Source organism: Typopeltis vanoorti, chromosome 2 (assembly GCF_054136105.1).
Source record: "Typopeltis vanoorti isolate ZY-2024b chromosome 2, IOZ_Tvanoo_1.0, whole genome shotgun sequence".
Taxonomy (NCBI): Eukaryota; Metazoa; Arthropoda; class Arachnida; order Uropygi; family Thelyphonidae; genus Typopeltis; species Typopeltis vanoorti.
The window spans coordinates 94,568,832-94,588,158 of record NC_143550.1 but is presented as its reverse complement, the minus strand read 5'-3'; the positions used below and the strand labels follow the sequence as shown (position 1 = coordinate 94,588,158).

Here is a 19,327-nt window from a genome sequence, read left to right as displayed (position 1 = left end):
TAAACAATATTGGAATGCAGATAAGCAATAGACTAATTTGGAGGTAAATTGTTGACAGGTAATTAATAATAATGTAAACTTAATAATGTAGTACTGCTATAGTAGCCTGAAAATCCAGAGGGTACATATCAAGAAATCGATGATAATGATGATGTTGAAACTTTTATCGGGGGGGGGACTTTTTTTTTCGATAAATCCCACTAAGTGGACATTCACTGCATTTGTTCATTTAATCTAATTTCTACATAACCTGCAACTGATGTGTAAATAAATGCAACTATTCAAATAAACAATATTATAAATCATCATCATATACAAGTTATACTTGCCAGGCGAAGCATTTCTGTCATAGCTGAAACTTTTTCTCCTTCTCCTGAAAAATGATTTCCATGTGATGCCTATAAAATGAAGTAACAATACTGACATTCAATGCTAGTAACAGTATTGACATGTTAATATTAAGCATTGAGATAACTTGATGAACTGGAGTTAAAGACACGATAACCAGTTTTTTTTTTTTTTTTTTTTTTTTGTTGAACTAGTTGAACATAATATGGATTTTACTTCAGTACATTTTTTATTAGCACAAATTTTTTTCCCAGCATCAAGGGGATCTTCAGTATGACTTTCAAATTAAAGAACTAGAACATAAACCGATAGATTTAACAAAAACACGTGAGCTACATGTACGTGATGTAAAGGGACAAGGTGTAAATACATTAAGAGTATAATAAAATAACAAGAGATTTAAAAAATAAAAAATAAATTAATTAATTCTGGAACTTGTGAAGAACTATTTCCCATATTAGGGATAATTTAAGTCCATCACTTTTCATATTAGATTTGGACAATGTAGCAAGTTTCATAAATTTCGTTACATGAATGTTCTCAGAGATTATTACTTTTATAGAGAACTTTCTTCCAAAGGATTCAATGTTTGGTGGTGATAGCCTGTTCCACAAGTCCTGATTATTCTGGCTCATGGAACTTACTACAGTCTAAATGTTCACCATGACACACAGCTGCTGATCTACGTGTTTAGCCAAAATATGATAATCCACACTGGCAAGGAATCTGATACACTCTGGAGTGGGCTGGAGGCAGAAGTTTAACTTTAGAAGAGCCTGGAAAAGTGAAAATCTTGTTGATAGAGCGGAGGGACAGTTGTAAGGGAAAAATTTTATGCTGATAAAAAATTTATCTAAGCAAAATAAAATCAGTATTATTTTTAATTAATATTAAGCAATATTCTGGAAATCATGAGCCACATTAATGCAACAAAGAAGCTACACTTTTCTCTCTCTCTCTCAGATCTCCTCATGTCTGAAGACTCGTGACCTTCCTGATCCAAAAAAACTGAGGTTTCTACAATCTTAATTTTGGTCTTTTTGGAGATGTGCCTGTCATTCCAGATCTTAGGTAAATCAGTCATCACTTTCTTAGCTAGTGCTATTCTTCTTCTTATCTCTTTTTTACATCCATTTTTTTTTTGTTATTATCACTCCAAGTTAGTTGAAATTAATGACAATTTCAATACCTTCTATATATATATATATATCTTCTATATCTGCACTGCTTAAAATCATTATTTTATTTTACCTTGATTTATTCGTAAACCATGGTTTAAGCTTTCCCATTCTAATTGATTTAGAATGGATTTTAATTCCTGTTGGTTTCTTGCTATTATCACTGTGTCATCTGCATATTGCAGGTTAGTGATAGTTCGGCAACCTAATTTAATGCCTCCATTCCACCTTTCTAGAGATCTTTACATTATAGTTTCACTGTAAAGGTTGAATAGTAATGGTGAGAGTATGCATACTTGTCTTGATCCTTTTTCAAATTGGAATGCAGGAGACACTGAGTTTTCAATTCTTACTGTTGCTTGATTTCCTTGATATAAGTTCTTTATGAGAGTTACTAGATGGTTTGGTATTCCTGATTCTTGGATGATATTCCATAAAATATCCCATGTCTTGGAGTAATCCGTAAAGCAAAGATTTAGGATTCAACGTCTAAATCTTTTTGCTACAATTATGGAGTAATTCGTAAAGAATAGATAAAGGCTCAAGTTGAATTCCCTTGCTCTTTCAATTTTTTTTTATGTTCGGCCCATATACAGGAGATTGGCTGGTCAACCTATAGCACGTTAGAACCGTATATGGGTGATGGGCTGGGAAAGGACAAACTTGTTTACATTTGATTTGAACGCCTGTATATTGTATTCCTTGGAAAATACATCAGGGGAAAGACTGTTCCACAGTACTGCAGTAACAGGGATGAATGAGGAGGAGAAGAAACTTGTTCTGTGGGTTTCTAGGTTTACTGTAAAAGGATGTTGGGCGGCAGCTGTATGTGTTCCAATGGGCTTGGTAAAGGATGGGGGAATTATTGATGCTGTTTCAGATTTATAGAATATACAGATTGTAAGAAAGTTTTAAAGCGAATAAAAGTTGAGCAGCTCTCAGATGTGAACTGTAGACAAACATACACAAAGATTACTGAAGAAAAAATGAAAAAGTTTGAGAACACTGAATCTCCAAGGTTTGGAGATTCAGTGGTAAGCCTTGAAGAAAACCCTGATTGATTCAGCCAGAGAGGCATATGGTGAGGTCTGCAAGGATAGAAAAATTCAGACTCCATGGTGGACACAGGAAGTTAAAGAGGCAGTGAAGGAAAAGAAGAAATCATATCAAAAGTTCCTGGCAAATAAGTCAGCTTTTGCTCTTAGAGAATACAGAGACAAATGTAAGAAAGCGAAACACTGTGTAAAACTAGTAAACAAAAGTCATGGGAGGACTTTGGCAAGAACATAGAAAATATATATCAAAAAGGTGGTAAGATATTCTGGAGGTTGTTGAAGAAGCTTAGAAATGGAGGAAAGAATGCTGTAAAAGGAGTTAGAGATGATAAAGGTGACATGAAAACAGGAGAAAAAAAATATCCTTGAAGTATGGAGTAATTACTTCAAAAAATTGCTAAATGAAACAAGCAGTGATAGCACAATGGTAAAAAAAACACTCAACAGGCATTCAGTCAGGAATACATATGCATATTTGAAGTAGAAAAGCCATCAAAGGCTTGAAATGTAGAAAGGCAGCAGGAGTAGATGATATTCGACCAGAAATGCTGAAGTATGGTGGTATAAAAGTCTTATAGTGGTTGCACTGCATAGTTCAGAATGCCTGGACAGAGGGACGAATTCTAGACAAGTGGAGTAGAGCTCTCATAGTACCCATATATAACAAGGGAAATAAAACAATGTGAGAATTACAGAGGTATATCACTACTGAGTGTTCTGGGTAAGATATATGCAAGTATACTTGAGAAATGGTTGAGAAGAATTGTGGAAGAAAAGCTTGGTGAAGAACAAGCTGGATTCAGGCCAAATAGAGACTGTCAGGATCAGATCTTCACTTTACGACAAATAGTCGAGAAAGCATGGGAATATAACAAAGATCTGTATTTAAGTTTTGTCGATCTGGAAAATGCATATGACAAGGTGCCAATGGGGCATTATATCAAGCAATACTTAGTCTGTATTTGAGTTGAAAGTCAGCAGTTAGAATTGAAGGATGTACAGGAAGATGGTTTAATGTTAAATCTGGTGTGAGGCAAGTATGTACATCATCCCCTCTGTTATTCATTATCTATATGGATCACATTATGAAGGAAAGTGGTATTAAACATGATATCAGAATTGGAGATGTTAATGTCAGCTCTTAGCTTTATGCGGACGATGTTATACTTCTGAATAAATCCGCTGCAAGTTTACAAGATTCCCGATTAATTTTATTCCCTGACTATTACAAATAACTGTTGTAATAGATATGGTATGGGACTAGAGAAAATTAAAAAGACAAAGACAATAAAAATAGGTAGAATTGTTGAAAATGTCAACTGTGTTGTGAATGGGGAACCTGTGGAACAAGTAAAACATTTCAGCTACTCAGGCATGATTTTTAGTGAAGATGGTAAATTAAATATGGAAATAGACAACAGAATCAACAAAGCTGTTGATTCTGTTGTCTACTTGAAGGTACCCGGCTATTAAGCGACCACCATACTGGTGGTCGCTTAATAGCTGGGTACCTTCAAGGTAGATTAGGATTTGAGAGTTGATGATTTTCTCCATTACTTTAGATAGGACTGAAGTGAGTGAGATAGGGCGGTGGTTAGATGGCAGTGATTTGTCACCCTTTTTAGGAATGGGTTGAATATAGGCCAGTTTCCAGGTTTTGGGATATATATATATACACCAGTGGAGTATGGCAGTGTGTACAGGTGACATAGGATAGGAGTTAGTTCAGATGCACAGACCTTCAGAATAATTGGAGGAATTCCGTCTGGGCCAGGAGACTTTTTTGTGTCTAATTTAGACAGCAGGTTTGTGATGTCTTTTTGGCAAAAGGATATAGGGGACATTGTATGTTGGGCAGTTGGAATGACTGGAGGGCATTTGCCATTGTCAGTTAGGTGTGCATTGGAGGCAAAGTGTAATGCCAGGAGGTTAGCTTTTTCTATGTGCAATGTTGCAAATGAGCCATCTGGGTATGATAGAGGTGGGAATAATGTAGGGCAAAAGTTAAGGCCAATTGCCTTGACAAGGGACCAAAAGGCACGTTTTCCGTTTGGACAGGCTGTAAGCTTCCTGCTTTTGTTTGTTCAAAATCTGTTTTGGAAGTATTGATAGTTTTCTTGCATTTGTTTTGTGCTTCAGTGTAGGCAATGAATGAGGATGGAGTTCTTGATTTGAGCCAGCTGTGGTATGCCTGAGTTTTCATTTGTACTGCCTTGGCACATTTTTTGGAGAACCAGGGTTTAGTTAGGGGATGGCAGGTCTGAGTAGTGTAGGGAATATATGCTTTCATGCCAGCGAGGATCACTTTGGTGATGTGTTCGGTGCATATGTCTGGACTGGAAGACTGGAAACAATAGTCGAACCATGGGAATGAAGCATAGTAGTCTCAGAGACTGTCCCATTTGGCACTATTATAATGCCAAACTACTCTTGTGTGAGAATAACTGTGTAGGTGTTGTTGCATGGGGGAGGAGATAAGCACTAAGTTGTGGTCAAAATTATCCAGGGGACTTACTATATTCACTGCATATTTGGAGGGGTCATTAGTAAGGAAGAGATCTAGGGTATTTGGGGAGTGGTTCGGGTTATCTGTTATTATGGTCGGCTTTTGAACAATTTGTGTGAGGTCATTAGTGACTGCAAATGTTTCAGCATCTCTGCCTGCAGGATCTGTATGACTGGAAGAGGAAAGCCAATTGGTGTTATGGACGTTGAAATCACCCAGGAGGATGATTTCGCTGTTTGGGGAGTGGGACTAGAGAAAATCAACTTTTGAGGAGAGGAAATGAAAGAGCTCTGAGTGATTGGTGGTGTTAGGAGAGCAATAGAAACAGCAGATGAATTTGAATGAGTGGGGGGAGAGATATCTTCAGCCAAAGAAGGTCGAAGTCGGGTGATACCAAGCTAGTTGTTCTCTGCCAGGATATGTCAGAACGGATATATGCACAGACACCACCCTTGGGTCGAAAGGAGTTGAATAGTGTATAGTTGGGAAGGTTGAGATGAATAGTACTGGGGGGGAGGTGAGATTTGAGTTTCGGTTAAAAAGAGTAGGTGGGGTTTGGTGGACTGCAGGTGGTAGTGGATGCTGTTGAGGTTAGAGTTGAGGCCACAGATGTTGGTGAAGTGGATATGCAAGGTTCTGTAAGGCATGGATTTGACCCCAAGGGTTCTGCATGTTTCCTATGCAGTGCCTGCATGCTGGTGTTCTTGGTGGCTACTGGCGTCACTTGGTTTTTGTACTAGTTTGGATTGTTTGTAGTCTATTACCTAACTGTTGTCTCCATTTTGGCATTTTTCTTCTAGTTGTTTTTGGAGTTGGCGTCTTTGTTCTCTCTGGGCAGAGGTTAAATCAGGTCGAGCATGTATGAGTGACTGGGGGCAAGTGTCCTTTAGCTTGTTGTTTATCGCTGTTATAAATTTGGTTGTGTTTATTATTGGTGAGTCGCAGGTCACTTTCATGAGACGTGGATAGTTTGTTCTGTCCTTTCTTTTGTTTATGGGTCTAATATGATGGCATTTGATGATGTTTCTGGGATCGAAATTGCATTCTCCTGCAAGTTTGTCAATGTCTTCTTTTAGGGGTTTACCGTTTTCTGTCAGAAAGTTCAGGATAACAGCGTTGAGTTTCCTATTTTCGGCCTTGAGCGACTCATGTACCGATGATGTGATCAGTTCACGAAGTTAGTTAGCAGGCACGGTTGCTGATCGTTGAGCGTCTCGAGCTTAGTTTCCAACTTTCCAATTTTGGAGGAGAAGGTATCGATCACGATATTAAGCTGCTGCTCGAGGTTTGTGACTCTTTTGCCTAGGTTTAGTATCTGTTTTATGAAGGGAGGCACATCGTACAGAAGTAGGGCTGATTTAGATTGGTGAAAAGCTTGTGCGCCGATTCATTTATTTTCGTGCAAGAAATATGTATCCAGTTGCAGCAGAAATTGCACAATATATCCTTTTTCCCCTCTTTGACTTCCGTTTCACAGCTATGGCACTTCTTAATGTCATTCGGTTTGTTGTTGATTGGCGACACTACGCTGACGGGACTCAAGGTAGTCTTCTGTTGTTGGCTTTTGTTGCCGCCATCTTTATTTCGGACGGTAGGCATAGAGCTTTCATGTGGCTGTTTTCTAGTTGTAAAATGTAGCAGATTTAATGAACTATGGGTACTTATGAGATGTACTGTAGCTTGGTACCTTCTGTTACTTTTTCGTTTGCTGCTTATTTTGTACAAAAAACACTTGCATTTACGATAAAATGCAGGAGCACAAATTTAACGTTAATTATTCGCTGGCGCCACCTATCTTCCTCAATTATTTGTCTGATGTTAGATATATGATCTCTAGTTCCTCAACCTTTTCTGAATCCTGCTTGTTCTTCTGAGATCTGATGGTCTATAAAACTTTGTAATATTTCCTTAATAATGTGTAGTAAAATCTTGCTGGTATGTGAGATAAGGGCAATGGTGCAGTTTTCACATTTGCTGTGATTGTCTTTTTTGTAGATTGGAATAATGGTGGAACTATTCCAGTCATTTGGCCATATTCCAGTCTTCCAGATTTTGTTGCATAGATCATGTATCCAGTTCACTTCATTCTCTCCAAGGTTTTTCAGCACTTCAGTGGTATTGAATCAGGACCTGGGGCTTTGTTATTCCTTAATTTTTTGATTGACTGTTCTACTTCACTTTTGAGGATCTCCAGCTCCGTTTCCATGTTTTCCATAGCTCCTTCGTCTTCTTGTTGAATAGCTGGGTCCTTGTAAAGCTCGCTGCAATACTTTTTCCGTCTTCTGGCTATGTCATTAGTGTCATTTAAGATGTTGCTTTTCCCTCTGCAATTATATTAAGTTTTGGTTTGAATTTTTTGGTTATATCCTTAACCTTTTTTGAATAAATCTGTTGTTTCAGTTGGAGTGTCTAGTGACCTGAGTGACTAAATGGAAGGGGGGGGGGATATAGTGAGAGCCAAATGGCATGGTAAGAGAATTTGGGAAAATAATAAACAGAAAACATTAAGTTACTATCAAGCACATAACCAAAAAAATAACCGTTTGATATATGAGGCTGGTACATCAATCCTTTGTCTGGTCAAGCGGCAATGGTTTTTTAATTCTGTTATATGTACCAAACTGTTAAAGTTTGCAAAAAATTTGTCATGCAATTATTCCTTCTAGTTTTTTAATCAATTAATACAAGTCCTATAATAAATTTAGTTTAATCCTTTATCCAAGTGTGAGCAAACAAAGTTTGTGCCTGAAAGTATCTTCAGGACTGGGGTAAGGTGGTACAACACCAGGCAACTCGTTGCAAAGGTGGAGCAAGCTAACATCACTCCTATCTCAGTATCTTCCATAATGCAAAACACATCTCCTTGCAGATATGTATAATGTTATGCATTAAGGGAAGGGCCACTACCCAGACTTGTTTCGACTTTTACTGAGGTCTCTTCAGTGGGAGCCAGGCCCAAGTGGAGATACCAGGCAGAAGCATTAGCAAGGTCATCCTCTACCTATAGGAGTTGCCAAACGGTGTGCCACCTTTTTATTAAATTACTCTGGATTTAGAGAAAGATGTTGAGATAGGAGTGATGTTAGCTTGCTCCACCTTTGCAACGAGTTGCCCGGTGTTGTACTACCTTACCCCAGTCCTGAAGATACTTTCAGGCACAAACTTTGTTTGCTCACACTTGGATAAAGGATTAAACTAAATTTATTATAGTCTAACCAAGTGAAAAATAAACTTAACACAAGTCCTGTACCCCTGATAATGTAACTCTGACAACTTGGGAAACTTGTCAAGTTTTACTGCTTAATAAAACTTGTTCTTGTTAAGAAATATATGGTCTCTATACCAGAAGTCAAGCAAACATTCGCTTAAACACAAAAACAGTGACCTGAGTGACTGAATGGAGTGGGAAGTGAGAGCCAAATGGCATGGTAAAAGAATTAACAATTAAAGCAAGCCTACTCATTAAAAAAAACTTTCAAATATGATACTAAATGATTTCCATCCAATTTGTAAACTAAATACCTTCCTTATCACTGCAAAAGACAAATATCTGCCTCTTTCTTATCCCGGACTTTACAGAATCCCCTGTTCTTGCAGCTTATGTTATTATGGACAGTTTGGTCATTCTGCACAAATTTGTTTCGGAGAATATCAAGAATATGTTTCATTAAAAGGGCCAAATAAATCTAGTTTAGAAAGCCACGCCTTATCTACAAACCATTCTTTGCTATTATTCCACTGAACTATACAAAAATATTTTCTTCTGGAAAAACTGTATAAAGAAAGCTGTGAATCACACATTCATAATCCTAACCTTAATAAAAATGATTGCCTTAAACTTTGTCAATTTTGGGAAGTTGTTTTCTAAATTGTAACTAATTAATTATTTAAATTTACAATATTTTACTATTTATTTTTAATTTATTTCATGATATCTATTAATGCAGACAAAGTTATTCTCCAACAGCCAATAGTCCATATATCACATGCTTTCAATTTAATTGCTGTTCTCTCTTTTAAAGATCCATAACAACAGTTTTATTTTAAAGGATATACAGTTCATAGTCAACTTTTCACTAAAACAAACTACAGTTCACTCTCACAAAGAGCTAAAATGTCTGACCAAAATTTTATAGCATCACTATACTGTTCTTAAGGTAATTTACTATAACCAACTATTTCTTTTTGTCCAGTATTGGTCATATTGACAGTTGACTGTATTTAAGATATCAATTCCACACATGAGAGGCAGAAGTTCTCTCAGTGCTGAATGTAGGTTAGGGTTAGGGAAAGTAGAAGTCTTTATTGAAAATTTTTTCACTTGGTTATGCATTAAATTGAAGATGCAAAGAAAATATATTCTTTTTTTAATCCTTTATCCAAGTGTAAGCAAACAAAGTTTGATTGTGAAGTATCTTCATAAATAGGTTATAAAGATACTTTGAAGAAGTATCTTTATAACCTAGTTAGGAGTTCATGACAGTATTTAGAAGTTCATGACTCCACATTGATCGCCTTAATCCCATAATGCAAAGCATACATCCTTTTGGGTGTAAATAATGCTATTCATTATAGGAAGGACAACTACCCAGACCGGTTTCAATCTTTATTGAGATCTAATCAGTGGAAGCTAGACCCAGAAGAGACACCAAGGTTGAAGTAATGCAGAAGTCTTATATTTCCTATATACAAGTAGTGAAAAAGTGTAACATCTTTTTATTAAAGGCAATCACAATGTGAGGTCATGAGTTTCTACATACAAGTAGCCTAGTCATGAAGATACTTCACACACAAACTGTGTTTGCATACATTTGGATAAAGGCTTAACCACGTCGGCATCAATATGGATAAAATACATCACTCCTCATGCATTTTGTATCCATCATATATTTCAATGTAATATCAATAGTATTACAATTTTAATATGCACTTCACATCCATGGTAACCTGGACGTGTATATGTTACCGTAAAGTGCGAAAACCGTTAATGTGCACATTACCTAGCTAATCTGCAGATTAACTGATTTGCTCCGTTAACGTGCGGAATCAAGAGTTTTCCGCATTTTACCTAGGTAATGTGCACATTAACGGCTTCCGTATCATTAAAGTTCAAAAGTTTGTTTCTCTCATTTCCTTTCCCTACTCCTTCCCCCTCTCCCTCCACTTTTAGTTTGGTTTTTTAATAAGTAAACATAATTTTATCATATGTTTTTTTTCTTAATTGTAATAATATTTTAAACCGTTTGATTCCTTGTATTATATTAATTGATTGATGATTGATTCTATCAACTAATTTTTTGATTGTTTGATTGTATTAACTTGATTCTTTAGATATCAAAAAATAAATAAATAACATTATCTTAATTTAAACATACAGAAACGTTGCTGTTGTTCCAGCAAAGATCTTATTTTCACTTTAACGAGTGCCTAGTAGGTAATGTGCAGATTACCTAGGTAATTTGCAGATTACCTAGGTAATTTGAGAAATGAAACAATTTTCCGCACATTAACGGATCACCGTAGTTAATCTGCACAATACCTAGATAATCTGCAGAATAACTGATTTCTGCACTTTAGCGGTAACATATACACGTCATGGCCAGTTGGGTGGTTAAAGAAGAATATAATTTCTGTAGCTGTTGGGAAAGGAACAGAGGCAGATAGAATAAAAGAGGAATTCATTGCATTTACAATTTGGAGAGCTCTAATGTTGAGCTAATTGACATACTCTCATTCCAAAACCAAACAGAGATCACACCTTGATCAGCAGCTGGAGACTTATTTCTCTATCTAATACTGACTATAAGATATTTTTCAGCATTATCAATAACAGGCTCAAAGTGGGAATGAGATACATAATTAAAAGCACAGGCTGGGCAGTAGAATTTGATCTGTTTCTGCTGAGTGATCTAATCCACTTAGCTAATATGAAAAGCAGTCGATGGCAGTGCTATCAGTAGACTTTACTGAAGCATTTTATAATATCCAGAATTCCTTTCTGTTCCACATCCTCAGCAAATGGTAAAAAGCTGCTATTTGTTATCAAAGGAGCCTATGCCAATACAAATAATGCTTCCTGGTTAATGGGTTCCTGTCAGACCCGATCAAATTTCAAAAAGGAGTCAAGCAAGGTTGCCCTCTTGGTCCACTGCTCTTTGCATTGGTTCTTGAACCTTTCATACAGGAAGTTTACAATACAGATGCTATGTGAGGAATAACAGTTCCTTCAACTATGAAGGAAAATAAGGTATTAGTGTAAGCTGATGATGTAGTGGACACTTGGAAAGATAATGATTCCATATATATTTTTTTTGGTGTTTTGGGAAAATTCAGCAAAATCAGTGGATTAACTACTAATGCAGACAAGACAAAATTAAAAGTTTTTGGAAAGTGGGATCTTGGAGGCATTTCTTTTGGACTAGCCCCTAAGAGAAAACTCTTCATTATACTTGGAATTCCCTTCTCTACTTAACTAATATTACCAGTTCAAGAACTCTGAAACTTTAGAAGACAGGAAAATAGGGCCACTTTCCTTTTTATCTAAAGCCATAATACTCAAAACCATCATCTTCCCTGCTCAGTTGTATATAATAAATATAACAGACATCAAAGAAGCTGAAGAAAAGTAATTATATAGTAAGCCTGTGCAATTTTTTTGGTCCAGCCAATACCAAGAAGTTAAAAAGGAATTTCTTAAACTATCAAAGAAGCATGGAGTATTTGGATTTCCAGTATTAAAATTCTGCTATTTAAGCAATACAGTTTCAAAAATGATAAAATATTGCAGACCTTCTCCTGTACTACCTGGGTTTTCATCTTATCCTGTTTGGAGTAAATGATTATAAAGGTCCAAAAGCTGAGATTGTTCCTGAATATTATAACACTCTGTCATTGACATTCTTTCCATTAAAAAAAATTAAAATTTGGTATAAAAAAAATCTTTAATCTCTTTTGTCGCGAATGTCCACAGTTGGGTACTGACAACAACACTTTGTTTCATAACTTATTGAAGTTCCAAGGATACCCTAATAGGAGGGATCTTGCTTGGAGTATTGCATATGTCCGCTTTCCAGTCAATACCATCAAATAGATGTACTTTAACACTGGAAATCCAATCTGTGACATCTGTTACCAATTGGAAACAGTAGAACATGCATTCTACAGATGCCCTCTTGCCCTGCATATTTGGAACAGATTATGTAATGTGTTGGGCATTACTTACAACAGAACAAGTTTTTTTTTTTTTTTTTTTTTCAGTACCCACCACCTGTCAGCAATGGAGAATTTTGATTTTTTATAATTAATGAATTAAAATACCTTTATGGAAGGTCAGAAAGAAACGTGTATTTGAAAACCAGCAATATAACATACAAATGCCTTGTAATATTTGTATTTTGGAAAAAAACAGGTTTTTGTATTTAGAAAGAAGCATTCTATGAGATATACTATCAATCTGTCTTTTCTTTCTCCTACTAATATCAGGCTGTCTTGCACTCCTATACCAACTAAGCTAGGATTATGATGAGCACATCTTTACTTTTTCACCTCAATAAAAGTCAAAACTGGTCTGGGTAGTGGCCCTTCCCACAATGTATAGCATTATACATGTCTGTAAGGATATGTTAATAATGGAGCACGTATAGACCACAGTAATAACTTTAATTAAATAAAAGTACAAATATTTCATACTGAAAGTAACAGTACATCCTCAGTGTAGAACAAACAGTTAAAGGAATGGAATACAAAGTACAGAACAGTCGGTGGATCACCAAATAAATTGTTGCCGGGTGCCAAAAGATTAATTACTAAAATATTATTAAATAATTCTTTAAAGATAATTATTTTATTGATGGTTGCATAAAATAAGAGTCTCTCAAACTATTGGGAGAGAGAGACAGTCATTTCGATTTAAATTCAGCCGATGTAAGAGGGCTTCGCAACTTTCTTTAAAAAGGCGTTCATATTTAAACCTGCATCTGTGGAGAAGACAAGCTTTATTCCACTGGATATTATGATTAGTGTCAATGCTATGTTATGCTAGACCAGACTTATGAGGTTCCATGTATTCGATATAATACTGATGTTCCTTCATTCTTCATTCAGCTGTCTTTGATGACGAATTACTGGATATCGTTCTTCGGGTGTCTAAACAATCTTTAGCCCGTTCCTATGAAAACAATTCTTGCAAACTTATGCAAAAATATGAATCATTATACCATAATCAAAAGAAAAAAAATACCTCTGACAACACTCCTATGAATATGGTAGTAAGACTTATACGTTGGTTAGACATAACTGGTAATTAGTTTACGGAATTAACAACGCATATAAAGTATATTAATTAAAGGTAACTTTAATGAATAACTTCTATATTTCGGCAATGTCACATTGCCATCTTCAGGAACATAAAGATATGGTATGTGCACTCAGGAACTAACACAAAGCAAATGAGGAAGAAAGCAAGAAACTAATATTGTTCCTAAAGTCCTAATGGTGCCCTCTTGCAGGCTAATTTGGTAGTCTTGGCAGTTGGGCTGAAGTTCTCATAATGAAAGTCTCCCAAATTTGGGGCAGTTTCATGCACCCAAATTTGTTGAGGTTAGGAACGTTTTTTTAGAGCTGCTGAAGATTCTTTGAATAATCTTTCGTATTTAAACTTGCTGCAATGAATTATTTTTGTTTTCTTCCAATGAATTTTATGGTGGGTATCCAAGGCATGGTCTGCCAGCCCAGAGCGGCTGTACTGGTGAAACCAGATGTAGTCTTGGTGTTCTGAAATCCTGATATTTGTTGTTCTGCCTGTTTGCCCAAAGTAGGACAATTTGCAGCTGCAAGGGACCTGGTATACACCAGGTAGGTCTAGGGGAAGTGGTTGGTCTTTGGTAGAGCGGATAAGGGATGCCAACTTTTTATATGGTCTGTAACAGGAAGTAAGGTCATATTTTTTGAGGATATTGGTTATTTTCTCAGAGGTGCCCTGGATGTAGGGGATGGTGATAGACTTGGTGTAATTTTTATTGTGGAGGGGGGGAGGGGGTTGTGGTTTACAGGTTTTAGTATTTTTTGGATTTTTTTGGGGTTATAGGAACAATATTAGGAACCTTTAGGAACAATATTAGTTTCTTGCTTTCTTCCTCATTCTTTGTGTTAGTTCCTGAGTGCACATACCATATCTTTATGTTCCTGAAGATGGCAATGTGACATTGCCGAAATATAGAAGTTATTCATTAAAGTTACCTTTAATTAATATACTTTATATGCGTTGTTAATTCCGTAAACTAATTACCAGTTACTCCTATGAATAAATGGATTGTTAATATTTCTGGAAGCCCATTATCTGACGCTGAAACTAGTGCATTAGCTAAAGGCCTTGATTTTGCTATAATACCTAAACGCATTCCTTATCTTGATTTTTTGCATAATATCGAACATAATCTGTCAGAACTTTCTAGCAAAGATGCTAATAAACTACAATTTGAAGTTGTGGCTTCTCTTTTTAAAAGCAAGTTACTGCCATGTAATTTATCGAGTGCTAATCCACGGGCTAACTTCATTAAGAAAAAATAATGAAATATCTATTTCAAAAGCCGATAAAGGAAAAGCTGTTGTGATCATGGATAAGACTGACTCTGAGAGAAAAGTAACCAGACTTTTACAACATCGATACCTCCACCTATCAAGAAATCAATCATAATCCTACAAATTCGCAAATTAAACAATTAAATAAGTTGCTTGATGAAGTTATCAGTTGGGATCAAAACTTCGTAGATAAGCTGCGAACTCATTTTGGAAGAACTCCTCGCTTATATGGCCTCCCAAAAATCCATAAAGAATATCCAGTAAGACCCATCGTGAATTGTATTGACTCTCCCACTTATCGAATTGCTAAATTTCTGTCACGTTCATGAACTGTCCTTACTGGACATTCTAGATCTTTCATCAAAAATTCGACACATTTTCTTGAAAAAATCAAGGATATTCCAATCAAAGCGTCTGACTTGTTAGTCAGTTTTGATATTGTTTCCCTTTTTACCAATATTCCATTAGTTGACATGGTCAACTTACTATATGATGATTACCCTCCGGATGTTGCAAAGATTTTTGAATTCGTTATACATTCAGGTTATTTCAGCTGGAAAAACAAGATCTACAAACAAGTTGAAGGTACTGCCACAGGTGGTCCTCTGTCTCCACCTCTGGCGAACTATTTTTTGAAACATCTGGAAGACACCTTTCATCCATTCATCCCCAACCCTCTCCTTGGTTTCATTATGTCGATGATATTTTTGCTATTTGGCCACACGCTGAAGAGGAACTTACCACATTTCTACAACAGATAAATAGCCTTCACCCATGCATTGAGTTAACCATGGAAAAAGAAAAGTCTGGTAGTTTACCATTCTTGGACATCCTCCTTACATACTCTGGTACTTTGTCTACAAGTGTCTATCAAAAACCTACTTTTACTGGCAGATACATTCATCAAAAGTCTGCTCATCACACCTCTCAAAAAATTGGCATTATCAAATCTTTAATTAATAGTGCACATAAAGTGTGCTCCTCTCCATCAAAGCTTACAACAAGAACTTTTCACTATAAAAAAGTTAATAGAATCTAATGGTTACAACCCTAATCAAATCCAACAGATAATTGACTCCTATGTTCCAACACCTCAGGATTTTTCAACAGACCCCAGAGTTCCAATCCCTTACATTTCAGGCATCTCAGAACCTATAGGCAGAATTTTCAAGAAGTATCATCTTATTCCCACATATTTTCCTATCAACAAAATTTCTCACTTGTTGCCATATACAAAAGACAAACTGTCACCTCTATCATTGGCTGGTGTTTACCAGATACCATGTGAATGCAATTTATCATATTTTGGACAAACAGGCCGTTCCTTGGAAAAAAGAATGAAGGAACATCAATATTATATCGAATACATGAAACCTTATAAATCTGGTCTAGCACAACATAGCATTGACACTAATCATAATATCCAGTGGGATAAAGCTTGTCTTCTCCACAGATGCAGGTTTAAATATGAATGCCTTTTTAAAGAAAGTTGCGAAGCTCTCTTGCATCGGCTGAATTTAAATCGAAATGACTGCCTCTCTCTCCCAAAAGTTTGGGAGATTATTTTATGCAACTATCAATGAAATAATTATCTTTAAAGGATTATTTAATAATATTTTTGTAATTAATCTTCTGGCACGTGGCGACAATTTATTTGGTGATCCACCGACTGTTCTTTGTATTCCATTCCTTTAACTATTTGTTCTACACTGAGGATGTGTTGTTACTTTCAGTAGGAAATATTTGTACCTTCATTTAATTAAAGTTATTACTGTGGTCTATACATGTTCCATTATTAATTTATTATGCTACCTCTAAAGATTAGACGTAAGGATATGTGCATTGCATTTTGGGATACTAAGGCAACTGATGTGAAGTCATTAGCCTCTATATATATGTAACCCAGTTGTGAAGTGACTTCACATACAAACTTTGTTTGCTTACACTTGGATAAAAGATAAAACCAAGAATATAATTTCTTGGTATCTTTAATTTAAAGAAGAAAGGATCTGTCACCATTACATATTAGTCACAATATACAGTCAACTGGCTCCATACAGAACTATAACAGAATTGTTATAGTGGACAGCTGGCAAACGTGAATTTTCTTTAGTATATCACTGTGCCTACGGGGATTTGGTTAGGACTTTAATTTGTTACTGGGAGCAAGTATGTTATAACAGAGTTTGCTATAGTGTGACTATACAACCTGAATCAATAAGTATACAATAATTTATGAAGTGACATTCACAAACACTACTCTTGACATCTGCATACTTTGCATAAAAATTAAAAGAAATGGGTGATCGTAATTGCTGCGACTTCGCTGTTAATTGGATACTCTTGTTGTCTAATATGAACAGCTTCTATATGCAACATTTTGAAAATCAAGCACTCACACGTAAGCCAATAATTTGGTTGTACTATGTTGATGATGTGTTGGCTGTTTGGTCGTATGATCTAGATACATTAGATCATTTTTAGCACAACTTAATAACGAACATCCTAAAATAAACTTCATTATAGGAAAAGTAACCATTGTCTCCTGCTTCTAGATACACTAGTGGCACAATTTCCTAATGGATCATTATCTTTCTCCATTTACAGAAAACCCACTCATGTAGGAAGATATTTACATAAACAATCACATCACCACCACCACCACCCTTACAAATAGTATGGCATCTTCAACCTACTCACCAATCCAGGACTATTTGTTCAAATAACACAGTCCATGAAACCGAGCTCAGTAACTTTTGCACACCATTTTAGCCAATGGCCACAGTCCGTATAAAATATATAAAATACTGCATACACCTCTCTTTCTCCATTCCTCCTCCCAATACCCGGAATCACAACAAAACCATTCCAATCCCATATATTAAGGGTGCATTAAAAAAAAAATATAAAAAAAAAAGCCAAAGTTCTCTGCAAATATAATTGTTGTGCCATTTTCAAACTTTTCATTCAGCTAGCTACCCTGTACATTTTCCTAAAGATCAAGTGCATTATCTTGAATATAATAGAGTGTATAAAGTTCCCAGTGCCTGCACTTTAGCCACTTAGGGCAGACTGGTAGATCAGTCAACATCGACCTTGAAGAACAAAAATTCACAATCATCTATATGGCAAGTTGGAATTGGCAGACCATGCTTTGGATATTCTTTCACATAGGATCAGATGGAAGAAAACATCTATTACATAGAAGTCGTTACATAAATCTGAGAGACTAGTTTTAGAATCAGCAGCAGCTATGAAGCACTCTCCCAAATTCAACAAGTATGGTTGCATTAGGTTACCAAAGATCTGAAAGACTATAATTTTAAGACCTGATAGCCTGACTACTTTAAATTAAATTCATAATTATCCAACCCATAGAGGGCACTATGTAAGAACATTAGTGAAATATGAGATTAATAAACATTTTTTTTTCCTCTCTTGGTATTTTTTATACCATGAAGCATTATTATGAATAATCAATGATACCTAAGCCTTTCTATAAGTATTTTCACAAACCTTGTATATTATTTCATCATCATCATCAAATTCCTGACATATATCCTTTGGGGGGGGGGTACAGGATTTTATGATGGTACTGTATGAAAAGTTACATCATTACTAACCTCCTATCAACAATTTTCCTCCAGATTAGCATGTTATCTGTCAACATTCCAATATTACCAGAACTTATATGTCTATCCTCTAAGGCACTTTTTTACTGCACCAATCCATCTACATCTTGGTATTCCTCTGGGCCTTTTTCCTGCTATCCTGGCAAAGAACACTTGTTTAGCTAATCTTTCCTCTCCCATTCTATTTAAGTGGCAATACAACTTGAGATTAGCTCCGCTAACACATTCCTGAATGCTAATAAGTCAAGTTCTTTCCTAATAGTCCCTGTTTTAGTATCATTCTGCTACTGATGCCATCTGTTCAGTTCCCTAATCTTTCTCAGGACTCTCAATGCAGTCTCCAGTCTTTGATCAAGAGTTTTATTTCTAACCCAGCTCTCAGATCCATAAGTTAAAATTGGTTTGATCACTGTCTTGTATACAGCTTGTTTAGTGTTTTGGCTAATTTCTCTTTTATTCTATATAAATTATTCAGCTGGCTACCCACCATACCAGCTTTGCTTATTCTGTTGGTTATTTACAGATTTAACTTGCCATCATCACTAAAAACTGTGCAAAATGAAATATTTTACTTATTCTAGAGGTTCTTCATTCAGGAGAAACAAAAGCAATTGATGTTTTCAATGCTTTTACCTATTTTCACTGTCTTTGTCTTTCTAATGCTGATTTTCATACCAAATTTATTACAGCAGTTATTCAATTTGGTCAAGGAATCCTGCAGACTTATACTGGATTTGTTTATGAGTATAGCATCATCTGTATTAAGTAAAGAGCTGAGACCAACATCTCCAATCTTGATATCAGGTTTAATACTACTTTCCTTCATAATGTGATCCATATAGATGATGAATAAGTGGACATAATATACACCCTTATCGCCTGATTTTACCTCAAATCATCTTCCTGTACCTCCTTCAATTCTAACTGCTAACTTACAGCTTATTGCTTGATATAATGTCCCATTTACACCATATAAATGTAATGCCAATACAAGGTGCCAAGAGGAAAGCTGCTTTGAACAGCTTTCTT

General features: G+C 35.9%; 1 protein-coding gene across 1 annotated transcript in view; it reads right to left on the bottom strand.

Annotated features, from left to right (window-relative positions):
* The window catches only part of LOC150109266 (exportin-T-like), a 359,762-nt gene that overhangs the window by 158,465 nt on the left and 181,970 nt on the right, over window positions 1-19,327 (bottom strand). Inside the window, exon 14 of the mRNA XM_090401965.1 lies at window positions 330-398. Within this exon, the coding sequence (XP_090258091.1) occupies window positions 330-398 (69 nt within the window). The remainder of the gene's footprint in view (window positions 1-329; window positions 399-19,327) is intronic.